At 35.8% G+C, this 17,500-nt stretch overlaps 1 protein-coding gene across 1 annotated transcript in view; it reads right to left on the bottom strand.

Moving 5' to 3' along the window:
- hspg2 (heparan sulfate proteoglycan 2) overlaps positions 1–17,500 on the bottom strand; it is a 130,961-nt gene that overhangs the window by 53,856 nt on the left and 59,605 nt on the right. The window contains exons 11-30 of the mRNA XM_073875297.1: positions 16,324–16,455; positions 15,825–15,969; positions 15,504–15,661; positions 13,274–13,450; positions 13,004–13,170; positions 12,667–12,846; positions 11,010–11,206; positions 10,408–10,552; positions 10,181–10,308; positions 9,312–9,398; positions 8,635–8,699; positions 8,375–8,436; positions 8,145–8,285; positions 7,721–7,894; positions 7,452–7,631; positions 5,281–5,399; positions 5,033–5,144; positions 4,396–4,506; positions 4,089–4,213; positions 3,385–3,462 (exon numbers count right to left, since the gene is read on the bottom strand). Coding sequence (XP_073731398.1) covers positions 3,385–3,462; positions 4,089–4,213; positions 4,396–4,506; positions 5,033–5,144; positions 5,281–5,399; positions 7,452–7,631; positions 7,721–7,894; positions 8,145–8,285; positions 8,375–8,436; positions 8,635–8,699; positions 9,312–9,398; positions 10,181–10,308; positions 10,408–10,552; positions 11,010–11,206; positions 12,667–12,846; positions 13,004–13,170; positions 13,274–13,450; positions 15,504–15,661; positions 15,825–15,969; positions 16,324–16,455 — 2,683 coding nt within the window. The remainder of the gene's footprint in view (positions 1–3,384; positions 3,463–4,088; positions 4,214–4,395; positions 4,507–5,032; positions 5,145–5,280; positions 5,400–7,451; positions 7,632–7,720; positions 7,895–8,144; positions 8,286–8,374; positions 8,437–8,634; positions 8,700–9,311; positions 9,399–10,180; positions 10,309–10,407; positions 10,553–11,009; positions 11,207–12,666; positions 12,847–13,003; positions 13,171–13,273; positions 13,451–15,503; positions 15,662–15,824; positions 15,970–16,323; positions 16,456–17,500) is intronic.

The raw sequence follows: 17,500 nt of genomic DNA on the forward strand, positions 1-17,500 counted from the left end.
ATTCTCTCAGCATTTAAAAGATATTAAGTATTTCTTAGAAAGCTTATTTAATGAAGAAAGAAGAATTTAATTCCAAAAAAAGAAAAAGCACCAAAACAACCAGAATGTGACCCATGCCCAATTATCTCAAAGCATGTGGAAGCTGAGGAAACTCTTACCTGATAACTGGATGCTCCAAGATAAAGTAGTCCAAGACAAATCATATGGCTATAATATCAATGACAGTAACCTTTTCTCTTTCTTTTTTAAATAATCTATCCAGATCACAATTTAGCACATTTCGGAGTCAGAAAAAGATAAAAAAAAAATCCTTGACAAGCCAATAAGATTATAAGCAGATAACATGGATGAATGAAAATGAACACACACAATAAAGAACTTTAGCACCATTATAAAATATATACAAATTACATAAATTATACACAACATGACTGACAATGGCATAAAACAACAAAACTCTATTAAGAATGAATACTGTAGGTTAATTAAATCAGCTTGATACAGAATGATTTTTAACAAGAGGTACACTGTAAAAAGTAAAAGTTAGATCTACTTAAAAAAATTATTAACATTTACATTTTTCTAACTTAGATTTTTCTGAATTTAAATGAAAAATTTAAGGTGAAATTTCAATTGGTAACACCTAAAAATATAAGCTTTTTCAACTTACTTTTTTATGTAACAGGAAAATTTTAAATTAAAAAAATCTGTATTTTTTTAAGATAATCCAACTTTCAATGTTTACAGTGAAAATAATGATATGTTTATTTATACTATAAATATTATTTTTGCACATATTTTAATTATGTATTCAACTAAAAATCTAAACAATGCACAAAAAACAACAGTTGAGTTTTGCATTACTCTCATGTGGATTTAGAGGAAACTTAAGTCTAATGTAAATGTAAACAGTCAGTACTATATATTATGTGCTGTGCAATACATAATATCAAGAAATCCTGAATGATTTTGAATGGCAAGCCATGTAATGTAAACTGCTACAATATCCATATAATCCATATATATCTAGTAATCTGGAAGGATTTTGATAGGAATGGCCAGCCTTCCAAGAACAATATGAAAGTTTCCATCTTGTTTAATGCCTTTCTTGTTTTGCATCAAAATGTCTAAAATATTAAATGAATTTGAGGTCTTCTTCTGAGGTGATTTTCTTGGAGTGGTTATTTTTCCTTTGTGTTTAGGTGGCCGTACATTTATTTTGTTAGTAGGTTTACTAGAAGCAGTCGTGTAGAACTCTTTCTCAAGTTGGCTGGCTGAGGTTCCTCTAGCGGTTCCTCTATCTTCATTAGAAGTTAGGTTTAACTGGTTGGTTCTCGACTGTCTAAGATTGTTATGTTTTTTCTTTGTTTGAACAACGTGAGAGGGCTTCCTGGTTGCCAGTATTTTTGTGTTTTGTTTGGAAGGCATTATTTTAGGTTTGTGTGATTTTTTGGGAGAAATACGTTGTTGGGGTTTGCTGGATGACTTCGAAGAGTTCAGTGATTCTTTCATTTGAATGATCTTTGTATGAGCTGGAGGAGGAATCTGAAATTTAGCTGTAGATTTGTCTTTTCCTTGCAGCCTTGTGAGCGGCTGATTCTTCGTCACATTGACAGATTTCTTTGACTCTATAGATGTTCCATTTTCTCTTACACTGTTATTGCTGTGCTTTACAGGCAATACATTTGGTTTATTTTGTGACACAAGAGGAACTCTAGATGATGTTGTCTTTCCTTTCCGTTGACTGTGGTGTGTTTTATTGAAACCGACTGAGGTTGTAAGACTTCCATTCGAGCGAGAGTCAGACGTAACATTGATGAAAGAGTTGGGAACTGTCGCCCTTTTAAGAGATTTGTTATATTGTCCACGATCTGCCTTTAGAGTAAAATGAGTTTCATTGTCTTTTTGCCTCGATTTGATTTCTTGTATTGGCTGGATCTGTTTTGTTGAGGACTTTTCTTTCTTGTTTGTGGAAACAGTACGAGGAGCAGGTATGGTTTTGGGGACTACCACCTTCCTCTGAGGTCTCCAGGTAGATGTCCTATTCATCCAAGTCGTAGTCAATAAGGGGATGAGGGTGGCAGTAGTCCCAGGAACTTTGTGATACGGTGTTGGACGGGCACGTTTTACTTTGTCGATCTCTTGAGCTAGTGCAGTAAAACCATCTATTAATATCTCAAGTTTACGCTCTAGCTGACTTTGTCTTACTTCAATATTGGTGTATTTTTTGGTTAGCTCATTGACTCTGTCTGTCCTGTTAGGTGGAGACAAAACTCTAACAAGTGTCTTTAGCTGAGAGCTAAAGTGACTGTGCTGCCTTTTCATCTTCTCAAGGCTCTCCTTCATGTCCAGCGTATTTCCCTCAAGCATGCTCAGGCGCTGGTTAAACCGATTCGTGTTCGTCCTCACGAGCTGTTGGAAGCTCCGCTGTTGGGCTTCGGGACTCTGCGTGTAGCGCTGGGGTCTGCGATAGTTCAAGCTACGTACAGTTGTTGACAAAGATCTTGTAGTTCTTTCAGGTCTTGAATGTGTAGTGGCTGTTAAGTTATTGTCATGGTGTTCTTCAACGTCTTTGTCGGTTACATCCATCACTCCCTTTTTTCCAGGGTTAAGGTAGAAAGCATCATCACATGTAGGGGGAAGGTAACGTTTCGAACCTTCAAGGTAGAAGTCTCCGCAGTCCGAGAAACTAGGAGCCATTTGGAACAGGACTTGCCGTTACCATTATCAAAAAAAGCAACTTATTTTTGTTGACCCAGAAAACCCAAAAGCGTTTGCGCTCTGAGCAAGGGACGTGAATCCGCAATCCGCAATCATTTACCACATTCAGTCACCAACTTGTTTATGCCTCAGTATTGTGGGCATAAACAATCCTAGAAACGCGCAAATGACTACGCAGCCAAGTAAAAGAAAGTTGCTTAAATGTACCAAGGGCCTTACAAACAAGCACTGAAGCAATACAAGCAATGCAGCTCCAAATACAAGTGACGTTATGCAATTCCTATTAATTCAACACCCTTGCTGATAGTAAGAAGAATCAATTCCCGAACTTTACTCTCACAGTAAAGATCACTAGAAGTAAAACCTTTATTTTACAAATCACACAGCTCTATTTATAAGTGAAAACACTCCTAAAAAGACACATTGGACAGACATTGACAAATTGGTATGGGCGGCAATGATTCAAGATTTGCGTCTCCCATACCACCTGGCAAAGACCATTTAATCACAAATGGTTGAAAAAACACAAATGCAGACACATGCTTTCTAGCATTAGAAGAGAGCAGATGCCGATCACCTATATCACCACTTTGGCAAGCCCAGCATCTTTACTATATGGCAAGTTTGCCCTTTTTAATAGATCAAATCAGAAGACACGCTTACCTTTCACAGCGTCTTCCAGTATACCCAGCTGGACATTCACATGTGGGCTGTCCATCGGAGTCCAAAAAGCAACTTCTTCTGTGAAGGGCAAAGATAAGCTAGAATTAATAACTAAAAGCTTTGCCATATGATTATGACATATGATTTAAAGAGATAGCTCACACAAACATAATGTTTCATCATTCCCAAAACGCATTTAATGTTCGTACATTTGTGATACAAAAAAAAGGGTAACATTTTTGTACCATTTACAGAACTTTATTGGACCTCTTCTCCCATACAATACTTTTCCTTTTGTGTTTTGTAAAGGAAAAGTCTTATATATTTGGAAAAACAGGTGAAGAATGATGAAGTTTTTTGTAAAAAAAAAAAAAAGATTTTATAATCTGGTATAAAAAGAGATATCGGTCTGAAGTCATCTGACTTCAACACACGTAAAGAAAACTATGTAACCTGTGTATGTAAATCTTCAGTTTCAAACCGCAATAGCGATACAGGGGCAAAAGTTATGGATTGCACCTTTAAGGAATACCTCTGTATATTAATTCAAATTAAATTCAAATGCATTTATAAAAAACAAATCCTGCACTGTTTCAAAGCAGCTTTACAATGCAATAAACAAATCACAAAAAAAGTAAAATGATTAAATATATAGTGCATCAACAAAATGTATTAGTTGCAGTAAGCAGCAAGGAAAAACTCACTGGGTATTGGTGGGTCCCAGACAAAGGCAAGGGCTACACGCCTGTGGATCACCACTCTTAGGATTTCCGTAAAAACCAGCCAGGCAATTTTCACAATTACGCCCAGCAGTGTTGTGCTGGCAACCCTAAAATAAAATATACAAAATGATGAAGCACTCCAGAAGTCCTAAACAAATCATTTGGGAACAGCTATAACAACACAACTAGCCTGCACAGACTCACACTGCTAAAGTAAACCTCTACAGCAAGGACGAAAACTTCCATAACACAGAAACCACAGCAACCGTAATGGAAAGGGGTCACTTACGAGACAATCTCCAGTCTCTGAGTCACAGCCGCTAGCATGTCCATAACATTCACATTTCTCACAGGTGCCAAGATAAAGCCCAGGTGTGCGGGTATAGCCGACATCACAGTCCTGCAAACAATGGGTGAGTCAGAGGTGACTGGGTTTATACAGAAGGTGTGTCTACTCTGACACTGTGCAACTTTTGGCTTTAAAACAAATATGAAGACTTGAATTATGGAGCAAAAAAAATGTCAGTAAGTTGCCAGGAACTCCCATTAAGAGAAAACCAAGGGCTGTTTAAAACTTAATGGTTAATAATTCAGTCCTAAATGCTGATAATTAGAGGCTCTGACATCGGGTTCATAAAGACTGATAGTTTTACAATACATAGCCAAAAATAAGTGGACACTCAAATATCACACCTATGTGCCATTTATAGTAGCAATTAATGTCACATCTTTTGTTGCTATAACAGTTTTCACTGCTGTGGGAAGGTTTGAGGTTTCATAATTTGATGTCACTCATTGATTTTACATAGATTTTAATCTCTGACAAGGCCTTACTCTGTCAATATTAAATATATCTTTACATGATTTTATTTAGAAATCAGTAAATCACAAAAAAAGAGTTTTGGTTTGTATTTTATATAATGTACCTGGCAGGACGGTCCTGTATAACCCTGAGGGCAGGCGCACTCCTCCACTTCCAGTGCTCTCTCACTTCCTGTGGAGTGAGGTACTGCAACGTCCATCTGAATATCGGAGATGCTAGACAAGAGAGATTCAGGTCATACTTCAATATCCTATTTACTAAAATTATTATAGTTAAACAGAAGTATGTTAGGATAATGCAATATAAGGAGAAAGGTTATATAAAGGGTGTAATAAATGAAAGCACGATTACCTGCTCTCAGCCATGTTGTCTGCATAAGTGGCTCTGATCATGAAGACAGTGATATCAGCCAGAGCCATCAGCAGGTGCTCTCGAGTGCAAGGCTGTCCATCAGACCTTCTCCATGCAGACTGTGGGATTAAATACAATCAGTCAACCACAAACACTTTTTCTTTCTCTTTCATTCTCTCGTTCTTTTAACATTTTCTCGTTCATTCTCCCATTCTCTCGTTCGTACGTTCTCTTGTTCGTTCGTTCATTTGTTCTCTAGTTCAGTGGTTCCCAAACTTTTTCAGCGTACGGCCCCCCTTGTGTAAGGTGCATTCCTTCGCGGTCCCCCAAAGAAAATTTGTGACAAAAAACTGTTCTAAAACTCAACATATTAATAAAAAAAACATTAAATTATACAAAAAAGTAGTGATTTTGGTTAGCAGCCTTATTTTTTTAGGTTTAATTACACAGAATTCATGATAAATTAATGTATTTCATAAAATGTCATAAAACTGGGGCCCCCCGGCACCATCTCGCGGCCCCCAGTTTGAAAACCACTGCTCTAGTTCATTCTCTTGTTCGTTTAGTCTCTCTTTGTGTCTCTTTTCATTCGTTTATTCTCTTGTTCTTTCATTCGCTTGTTCGTTCATTCTCTTATTCGTTTTTTGTTCTCTCGTTCGTTCTCCCTTTCAATTGTTCAGTTTCTCGTTTTCTCATTCATTTGTTGACTTTCTTTTGTTCATTCTCTCATTCGTTGGTTCGTTTTCTCATTTGTTTGTTCGTTCTCTAATTCATTAGTTCGTTCTCTCGTTAGTTTGTTTATTCGTTCTCTCAATAGTTGGTTCGTTCGTTCATTCCTTCGTTCTCTCATTTTTTTGTACGTTCTCTCACTCATTCGTTCGTTCTCGCTTTAGTTTGTTCATTCTCTTGTTTTCTCATTTGTTTGTTTACTTTCATTCTCTCATTCGTTATTTCATTTGTTGGTTCGTTATTTCATTCTCTCATTTGTTCGTACGTTCTGTCACTCATTCGTTTATTCTCGCTTTCACTTGTTTGTTCTCTTGTTTTCTCATTCGTTTGTTTACTTTCTTTCGTTCATTTTCTCATTTGTTTGTTCGTTCGTTCCCTCATTCGTTGGTTTGTTCTTTCATTCGTTCGCTTTCTCATTTCTTAGTATGTTCTCTCATTCGTTAGTTTGTTCTGTCGTTCATTTATTTATTCGTTCTCTCATTCGTTGGTTCGTTCTTTCACTCATTCGTTTGTTCTCGCTTTTTTGTTCTCTTATTTTCTCATTCGTTTACTTTCTTTCGTTCATTCTCTCATTCGTTTGTTCTCTCATTCGTTGGTTTATTCTTTCATTCGTTCGTTCTCTCATTTGTTTGTACATTCTCTCACTTATTTGTTAATTCTCGCCTTTGTTTGTTCTCTCATTTTCTCATTTGTTTGTTTACTTTCTTTCATTCATTCTCTTATTCGTTGGTTCATTCTTTCATTCATTTTCTCATTTGTTAGTAAATTCCCTCATTCATTAGTTTGATCTCTCGTTCTCTCATTCGATGGTTCGTTCTTTTTATTTGTTCGTTCTCTCACTCACTCGTTCATTCTCGGTTTCGTTTGTTCTCTCATTTGTTTGTTTACTTTCCTTCATTCTCTCATTCATTTGTTCGTTCGTTCTCTCATTCATTAGTTTATTTTCTCGTTCACTCTCAACGTTTACTTTCGTTCATTCTCTCGTTCGTTTTTTCATTTGTTCTCTCCTTCGTTGTTTTTTCTTTCATTCATTCATTCTATCATTTGTTTGTGCATTCTCTTACTCATTAGTTTGTTCTCTTCTCATTTGTTCACTCTCGCATTTGTTTACTCGTCATTTTTCTTTCTGTCTGTTTGTATCCATCTACTCATCTATCCATTAATCTATCCATCTAGAACAACACCCCATGTAGAATATTATACATACTTTTTTATATTATACATTCATTTTTATATTATGTTATATAGTTTTATTGCGTGTATTTATTTATATATCCTTTATATTAAGTTGGAATTAAATTTACATAACAATTAAATAATATTTATTATTTATTTATTATTTTTAAACTATACTTCATATTGTTCCTGGTTAACTATAAATACACAAGCATATATCCAAATTTTATCTTTCTTCAACATCAAAAAACTAAAATGCCACAGACCTCTCTGAAAGACACAGTGATGGGGGTAGAGACTCTTGGAAGTGGTTTGGTCTGAGAGTAATGCTCCAGGAAGATGCCGTTGCCTTGGAGAACCACATCTGGTTGTCCGTCAATAACCAGCGAGCGCGGTTGCAGCTCATAACGCAGCCTGTACTGCAGCTCTCCTCCATATGCTGTAACCTTCGCGCAAGAAAAACAACAGTACACCCATACATCCAGTCTTTTTTTGGACATTTTAGCTCATTTATCAATGTATGTGATGCTCTTACCTTGTCCCCTCTGAAGTTCTCAGGCAGGACCCAGTAGTAGATGTCATTGGGAATTCTGGAGAAGGATCTGTATACAACTTCAGTGCTGGCTCTCTGAACGATGCCCTCAGAGATGGTCCTGGTGTTGGCAGCATTAGAAAGGGTGAAGAGTTGCCCATTGACACCACCTCGTACCTTCATGTGAACCAATATGCAAACAAACAGTGAAAAAGAGAGCTACTGCACCTATGAGTAATGCATTAAGAACTGTGAAGGGAACATATCAACACACAAATGATTATATGCAACTGAAATCGGATTGCTTTTATACGAACAGCACAATTCACAAACAATTTGGGGTGTGGTGCACTGACGCACACTTTAGTCTTTGACATCACTGCAACATCATGCACAGTGGGCTTCAATAAATTCACCCTTATGTTACCTGATCTCTACTCCATGTAGAACTGGCACACTGTTTAGTGACTCCCATACAGAAGCACGGCAAACAGCCTTCAGGATTATCAGCCGACAGATGAAAGGCACCGATCTTGCATTCGTCACACAGACCTCCGACCACATTGCCCTGGAGCACAGAAGATCAAGAAGTGTTTAAACATCAACAAAGATCAAGAAGTGTTTAGACATCACAGAAACAGTAGTAAAATGTAATACCTTGCAATAACATGGTCTGCTGATTGGATTGATGGTTCCTCTGTTATCACACTTTGTAATGACTAAACAGGGGCAGAAACACCATATGCTTCACAAACACACCTGGAATGCTTTGAACATCCTGGCATTTCAGGATATAACGTTAACCATTGACCTTAAATGGTCTAGAAATTACAAGAAAAAAACAGCCAAATATATAAATCTTAACAGCATAACTTTTGTACCACAAAATCCTATACAAATAAAGAGAAAAGGCTCACTGGTAGATACAGGGACACATTTGCCGTTGGGCTCAAGAGGGTTGCCTTGATATCCTGGAGCACATCTATAAAAGAAAACATTATGATGACATATTTCTCTATATACTGCATCTAACAAAGAACTGCATACCGTACTTTCCGGACTATAAGCCGCAGCCGAGTATAAGCCGCATCATTCAAAAATGCGTAATTAAGACGAACTAACATATTTAAGTCGCAGTGGACTATACGTTGCGTTTATTTAGAAAATTATTTCACAAAATCCAAGCCGAAGAACAGACATTTAATCTGGAAAGGCAAGTTATTCAACTAAACAATAGCAGACGGAACAGCAGGCTGAATAGATGTCTGTACGTTAAAGTAATATATTATCAGTTATTTCAACGATAAACCATAGCATACAGAACTTACCTGGAAGGTTGAATAGGCTAAATTAACCGAACAAGCTGACTAGCGTGAAGATGAATTACATAAATACAGAAGCAGCATATGGCGGACTCTCGCGGCTGTAGACGGTAATGTTGTCTTTTGCCCCATAAATGTCAAAAATAATTCGTACTGACTTACAAGGCGCACCTGACTGTAAGACGCAGCACCAGCCAAGTTATGAAAAAAAAACGCGGCTTATAGACCGAAAAATACGGTATAAATTTATTTTAAGAGTTTGGTTTCCTCACTTCTCACACCGTCGCCCAGTGTAACCAGTTCTGCAGGCGTCACACGTCGCTCTGTTGTCATGGTCCAGAAAGCAACTATCTGAAAACCTTTAAATACATCAACAGACCAGTTTAATATTTTACCAGTATTTATCTTGGGGTGTTGTTCATAATGCCTGGGTGGCCATTCCAATTATAAGGTTAAAAAATTCTGGGAATTTCCGAAACTTTCAACTTAATTACATGGGTATATATTGGAATTGTTGCACATGGATGATTACAGGACGGTTTCCCGGACAGGGATTAGACTAGTCCTAGACTAAAATAAATTTAAGCGCTGTCCAAACTGAAAACAACTTGCACTGACATATCTTAAAATACATCAGTGCTCTTTTTTTGTCTCAAAATACACACCAGTAATGTTTTTAGTAAGGCATGTTTGTTTAAACTAGTTATATTTCATAATTAAACTAAGGCCTAGTCCTGGTTTAAGATAATCCCTGTCCGGGAAACCACCCCAATATGTGATAGGGCCTGTATAAATTACCTAAAATTTACAAATTATTTCCTTTAATTCCTTATGTTTCCAAACTGGAATATTTCCAAAATTCCCAAGCTTTGCAACTCTACTTCCGTATAGTAAAAGTCTGTTTTAAGGTCACATCTTAGGCTTATACAGTATGAATACATCTTGAAGACAGTGAGGAAAATGTGTTATATGCAGTATTTTTTATGTAAATCTTAAATACGGTATAAAATATGTGTTTGTATTTAATAAAACATTTGAAAAGCCTGTTTATTTTAAGACCCTGCAACCTTTTGCACTGACTTCCTGCGAGAGGCGTTTCAAAAAAGTCACACCATGTCTACGTGTCTGGTTAGTCTCTTACCGGCGAGATGTCTCCGTGTACGGGCAAGGACAGGGTTTACAGTCATCGTATCGGCCCTGACTTGGGTCCCCAAAGTAACCAGACTTGCATTTGTTACACTGCGGTCCTTCTGTGTTGTGCTGACAACTCTGTCACACGACATTTTATATTAAGATTGTGGCATATGGTATTCTTACATCTAAGGGAGCATTAAAACATCAGTAAAGTTTATAAATCTCTGTACGTACCAGGCAGTGACCACTGATAGGGTCACAGGCACTGGCGTGACCATTGCAGCTACAGCCGGCACAACTTCCCAGGAATAATCCAGGTACACGCTCGAAACCAGGGGAGCAGGTCTCACAGGACAGACCTGAATACCCGGGTGGGCATCTGTGTGGGACATTACATGTGGGATCAACACATCAAAAACATGGCAAAAAATAACAATTTAACAAATTTAGGACCTTGCTGCATTTTAAGGGTCTGTTAAAGGGATAGTTCACCCAAAAATTCTGTCATTATTTACTCGTTGATACAAACCTGTATAAATTTCTTTGTTCTGATCAACACAAATGAAGATATTTTGAGAAATGTTTGTATCCAAATCATTTGTGGACCCCATTTACTTCCACAGTAGGAAAAAAGAATACTATTTTATGGAAGTAAATGGGGTCCAAGAATGGTTTGGTTACAAACATTTCTCAAAATATCTTCCTAATTTTCATTTTTGGGTGAACGATCCCTTTAACCCATTTAGTGGTTTAGTCCTTTTTAACCACATGAACACTACTAATAAAGGTGATTTGATAGGAACTTGAAATAGGAACTGATTTAAAGCGACAGTAACCTGCACTCCTCCACGTCTCTTGGGTTCCCTTGCGCTGTGAACTCTTTGGTGGTGATATCCATGCTGATGTCACTCAGACCAACGCTGGCCATGCGGTTGTCATAAATGGTGCGAATCTGGATAGTCTCCAGATTGGCCAGAGCCATCATGAGGTCATCACGAGTCACTGCCCGTCCTGAGGAGTGCTGCCAGTTTTCCTGGGACACAGAGAGGTGAACCACTTCACACAAACCAAACAAAAACTGAAATCTTACACTAAACTAACATTTCAGAATTAAGGAGCCACTGACAGAAGTAATAAAACAGCATTCATTTATATGATAACTAGTTGGCTACATTGCATTATGTATTGTTACTCACATATATCACTTTTCTGAAAATGTGAACCTTATCTGGATAAACAATGCTTATATAATAAATGCTTTATATTTATATAATAAAACAAAAAAGGTAAAAATTATATTTGAAGATTTAAATAATAAATATCTTGCTTATTTGGAAGATTTTTTAGGATATTTATTAATTTAAAAATGTGTATAATTAAAATTTCTGTATTTTAAAGTGAATATTTAAACACTACAATACCTATTAACTTTCATAGTATTTGCTTTTCCTACTATAGAAGTCAATGGGTCAACTATCCAAATATCTTCTTTACTGTTCAAGTGGGCCATTGACAAAAGTAATTAAACATCATTCATTTATATAATAACTAGTTGTTTACATTGCATTATGTACTGTTATTAACTACTTTTCTAAAAATGTCAACCTTTATCTAGATAAACACTGCTTACAAAAAACATATTTATTTACCATTAAAATAATTTATATAATAAAACAAAAAAGTATAAATTATATTTTAAGATTTAAATAACACATTATTTTGAAGATTTTTTTAGGATACTTATACATTAAAAAATGTGTAGTGTTAACAAACTATTTCTCCATTTTTAAGCGAATATTTAAACACCACAATTTAAATACCTATTAACTTTCATAGTATTTGCTTTTCCTACTATAAAAGTCAATGGGTCAACTATCCAAATATCTTCTTTACTGTTCAAGTGGGCCACTAACAAAAGTAATAAAACAGTATTTATTTATATAATAACTAGTTGGCTACATTGCATTATGTACCATTACTCACATACTGTATATCACTTTTCTGAAAATGTGAACTATATCTGGTTAAAATCTGCTTACAAAAACATATTTATCATTGAAATTATTTATATAATAAAACAAAAAAGGTATAAATTATATTTTAAGATTTAAATAATACATATTTTGATTATTTTGAAGATTTTTTAGGATATTTATAAATCTAAAAATGTGTATAGTTAACAAACTATTTCTGCATTTTTAAAGTGAATATTTAAACACTACAATTTAAATACCTATTAACTTTCATAGTATTTGCTTTTCCTAGAAGTCAATGGGTCAACTATCCAAATATCTTCTTTACTAGTCAAGAAAAAAAAATTCATACAGGTTTAGAACAACACAAGGGTGAGTAAATGATGACAGAACTTTTATATTTGGGTGAACTATATTCCTTTAACCAAACTTATCACACTAGTCAAACGAACCAGACTTTGGGGGTCAAACACTCAGGTGTGGTACACATCAAATAATGTGAGTAAGCCCTAAGACACACCTCTGTGAACTTGATCTCTCTTTGGTTAGTCGTGTCAGGATAAGTTGGCTCTCCTCTGCGGTAAATGAACCTCTGCCCGTTGCCAGTCAGCACAACATCTGGCTTTTCCTTTGGTTCAGATCCTCCTCGCTGAAGAAAGTAATTCACCTTATACTTCAGATAACCTCCATATGAGTCAACCTGCCAAACACAAATTCAACCTTAACACCAGGACAACAAAACATATTTGACAAGTGTTTGCTAGATCTTAACGTAGGTGGAGTAAAAGGAGAAAAAGAGAATAACAATACTGGATTCATGCTATATAATTATTTTGTTTTGCTGAGTTTAGGAGAACCTTGTTTCCAAGGAACTGGCGTGGTAGAGACCAATAGGAGTCTTGATCGAGAAAGCGGCGAGACAGATCCACAAGCTGGAACTCTTCAGTGTCTAAATTGATCATCATCTGAGTGGATGAGAGTGGTGGAGTGGTCCCAGGACGACTGGGAAATGACACATTGACTCCTTTGGAGAGAAAGAGAGAGATTATGTATTCATTAATGTATTCATTAACTATAATGTAAAGTTACAACTGCAAATAATGGAGGGATGGTAATAGTATGGGTACCTTTGAAGTCATCCTCCTCAGTGAAGCGCAGCGTGATCTGACTGCGGTAGTGTCCGGTGCTCTGACAGTTCTTTGTGATGCCAAAACAGAAGCAGGGCATGCAGTGATGTTGATCACCCACACTAAAGTGTCCATCAGGGCAATTACCTGATAACACGTACAGAGAGGATGACACAACTGGACGACGACAACAACAACATGAAAGATAGAGGACGGTAAGGCCACCACCATTAAGATTAAGACGCCCCACCAGTCACAACATGCAATAGACATACAACAGAACAGCATGGGTGAATTGTGTCATGCAAATTAAGGGATGACATCTGTCTAATGACGTACATGGAAAGAAAGCATTAGTTAAGAGAAAGAAAGACAATTATCTGGAGGGTTTGGACAGCACTGTGATGTATTTGTGTAGTTTACAAATCATTAAGATTTCAAGTGAATGTAGGAAAATGAAGGGAAAGCAGAAATTTTGGGTATTTCGAGCTATTCTGGCACCACTACCTTTCAAATTGTCACATGGTGTGACAAATATTTTTTTTAGTTTATATACATATAATCTCTAAATGAATATGGTCATAAAAGCTATAGGCATAATATATAGATAATATATAACAAGTCACAACACAGCACTGCAAAAAATGACTATATAATTTTTATATAAAAAACATTTTTAAAAAATTCAAAAAATTCTTAAATTAAGTTATGTATTTTCTTGATAAGCAAACTGACCTAGGAAAATAAGTCTAGTTTTTAGACAAAAAATATAAACTTTAAATAAATTGGTGCTTAAAACAAGCAAAGATTCTGCCAATGGAATAAGAAAAAGTTTCTTGAAATAAGTTTACTTTTTTCATAAATACTTCATTCAATAAATTTTTTCTTAGTTCATTGGCAGATTTTTTTCTTGTTTTAAGCATATATTTGCCTAAATTTTATATTTCTTTTTCTATGTCATCCTAATATTTTTACTGAAAACAAAAATACTTAGTAAGAAAGTCATTTTGTATTTTTGTCTTCAGTAAAAATATCACACAATTCTTAAATTAGAATGTATTTTCTTGATGAGCAAAATGACCTAAGAAAATAAGTCTAGTTTTATTACAATAACATAAAATTTAAGTGAATTTGTGCTTAAAACAATTTTTAAAAAACTGTCAATTGGGTAAGAAAAAAAATGTTAAACACTAAATTCAAGAAAAAAATAATAAAAATATTTCTTACACCATTGACAGATTTTGTTGCTTGTTTTAAACACAAATTAACTTTAATTTTATAGTTTTTGTCTAAAAACTACACTTTCACGGTCCTGATTTAAGAATTTGTAGATATTTATACTGAAAACAAGACAAAAATACGAAGAAAGAAAATTATTTTAAATAATTAAAATAATAGTAAAAATATCTAAAAAAAAATCCTAAATTAAGATGTATTTTCTTGATGACCAAAAAGAAAATAATTTTTTAGATATATTAACTAAAAACAAGACAAAAATACTAAGTAAGAAAGTCATTTTTTGCAGTGAGGACACAAATATATTTTATGTCATCTTCACTGCAAAAAAATGACCTAAAAAAAAATAAGTCTAGTTTTTAGACAACATAAAATGTAAGTGATTTGTGCTTTAAAAAAACTGTCAATGGGGTAAGAAACAAATCTTAAAACTTTTTTCACACTTAAAGGAACAGTATGTAAGAAATTTATATCAATTAATCATAAAATGGCCCTGATATGTCACTAGACATTAAGAAATCGTTTTCATTTCAAATACTTATATCACTGACAACAGTGGTCTGGCCAGGATATTGTCATTTAAAAAGTGGAGTTGCAGCCCTCAACTGATGTTTATGTTGTCATGTTGTGTATTGGCCACCAGTTGTGTGATTGCAGTACCAGTTTTAGCCACAAGTTTTGTGATTGCAATACCAGTTTTGGCCACAATCCTACATACTGTTCCTTTAATTCAAGAAAATTTCAAGAAATATTTTCTCATACCATTGGCAAAATTTTTGCTTGTTTTAAGCACAAAATCACATTCATTTTTATATTTTTTGTCTAAAAACTACACATTCATGGTCTTGATTTAAGAATTTTTAGATATTTGTATTGAAAACAAGAAAATAATTTTTTTGCAGTGTTCCCACTTACAGCTCATGTCTAAACAGAACAGTGAAAAAGTTTTGATAAAAATGTTTACAATTCACATATATAGACTGAATCACGGCACCTGGATTTGGTCTCTGAGAAAGACTGAGAACTCCATCAGGAATGGCAAACACCAGGCCTTTAGCATTGATGGCCTCACAGGTATACGCGCCCTGATCTCCTTCCTTCACGTCACGGATGGTGAGCGTTCCCTGGCCCTTCTCATTGGTCATTGTTATTCTATAAATAACAGACTAACAATCAGATGCATGTATATTCATACTCCTAAATGAAACTACAAAATGAACTATTTGTTTAATGCAGATTTGATTTTCATTCGCAAACTCTGTTGAAGGTCATCTACACGAGTAAACTGATGGATTGATCACATGCAGTAATCTACCTGTTATTTGCTGGTAGGTGTCCCCAATTAAGTCGCCATGTGATGATGGGAGTGGGCACACCAGTGGCAACACAAGTAAAGGTCACGGTGTCCCCCCGCGCTGCTGAAATGGATTCTTGTGGCGGGGCGATCACAGTTGGAGGTGCTTAGATATAATAAGAGCAAAATGTATTATCACATTAACATAATTTCCATTACCATTAACAGTTCCATTTACGAATGCCAACATAGGCAGGGAAAATATTGACATCACACATACACGCATACAAGATACTTCTATTTTTATCAAAACTGGCTGTAACTGAAAAAAAAATAATGTGGTAGATTTATTTATTTATTCAACAGATGATTTAATCAAAAGTGACTTTAAAGATCAACACATCACTGAAATGCTCTACAAAAGTGGTACAAATTTGCTAAATGCAAATCTTCATTTGCACACCAGGATTACACGATTCGCTTGTTCATTAGAAAAGATTGATAGATTTGCAGGTCTTACCACAGCCGTATTCATCGGAGCGGTCGGCACAGTCTGGCTCTTCATCACACTGGTAGCTGGCAGGAATGCAGTTGCGGTCAGAAACACACACAAACTGCTCCGGAGCACAGGTGTCCCTTGGACCTTTAGTGGCTGTAGAAATTAGAAAAAGACTTGTGTGTAGTTCACAATCATTCATAAACATTGGTCATTCTAGCCTATGATGCCTACACGTGCTACAGGAATTATGTAAATAAGAGTTTCCTAGTTGGAAACTGGACATGAACAGCCTGTCAAGTCGTATTTACTGTGGGACGGGAAAACTCAGAGATTATTTTAATATTGGAGTTTCAGAGTTGTATACAGTACGTACATTTCGGTCAAATTTGAGGGCAGCTGTGTTCCTGTATAGCATAAATGGGCAATATAAGGCCCGGGGGCCGGATCCGGCCCACATAGTGCTTCAATCCGGCCCCCGTGATGCGCTCACAGTTTGTATGAAACTGTCATGGTTGCAGTGTTTCCCATACATTGATTTATCTGTGGCGGGCCGCAAAGAGCTGGTTGGATTAAACAAAGAGTTACTGGGTCATGGGTCATTACTGGGTCCTGTTTAATCACTATTTTATAGACAACAGAACAGATAAAATGTAAAAATAGCATTCGGTTGTATTAAAACGCAATTTAATGTAACAGATGAAAGAGTAAAACACAACCCAATGAAGTCACATATATGCTAATTGGCGTGTGACGTCATCACCGCCACAGTCTCTCAAAATCCTGTGGGAAACACTGCCTGGTGGTTAATACAAAATAAAATAAAGAAAAGAAATAATAATAAATTATATTCTCATGTCTTGTGTGTTCGTATGGTGTGTGTGTTATGATTGTTTGCACGTGGGCATATCGCTGTAGTATGAATGACAGTTGAACAATATGCAGGGTAGAAAATGAATCCTTGAAAGTAAATCCAGTTATTCTAATGTTAGAGTAGCCTAGGTCAGAGAGGCCAAGCAAAAATAAAGATCAGGCCTTGAAATGGGCTGACAAAGTCAAAGTAACTGTAGAGCAGCCTTATACATATTTGCATTGAATTATTTTTTACCATTTAATCATGTAACTATGTTTAATTGCAATTTTCCCAAGTGTGGCCCTCCGCTTACTTTGCCAAAGTCACTGTGGCCCTCGGGCTAAAACT

Source organism: Misgurnus anguillicaudatus, chromosome 13 (genome assembly GCF_027580225.2).
Source record: "Misgurnus anguillicaudatus chromosome 13, ASM2758022v2, whole genome shotgun sequence".
NCBI classification, from domain to species: domain Eukaryota; kingdom Metazoa; phylum Chordata; class Actinopteri; order Cypriniformes; family Cobitidae; genus Misgurnus; species Misgurnus anguillicaudatus.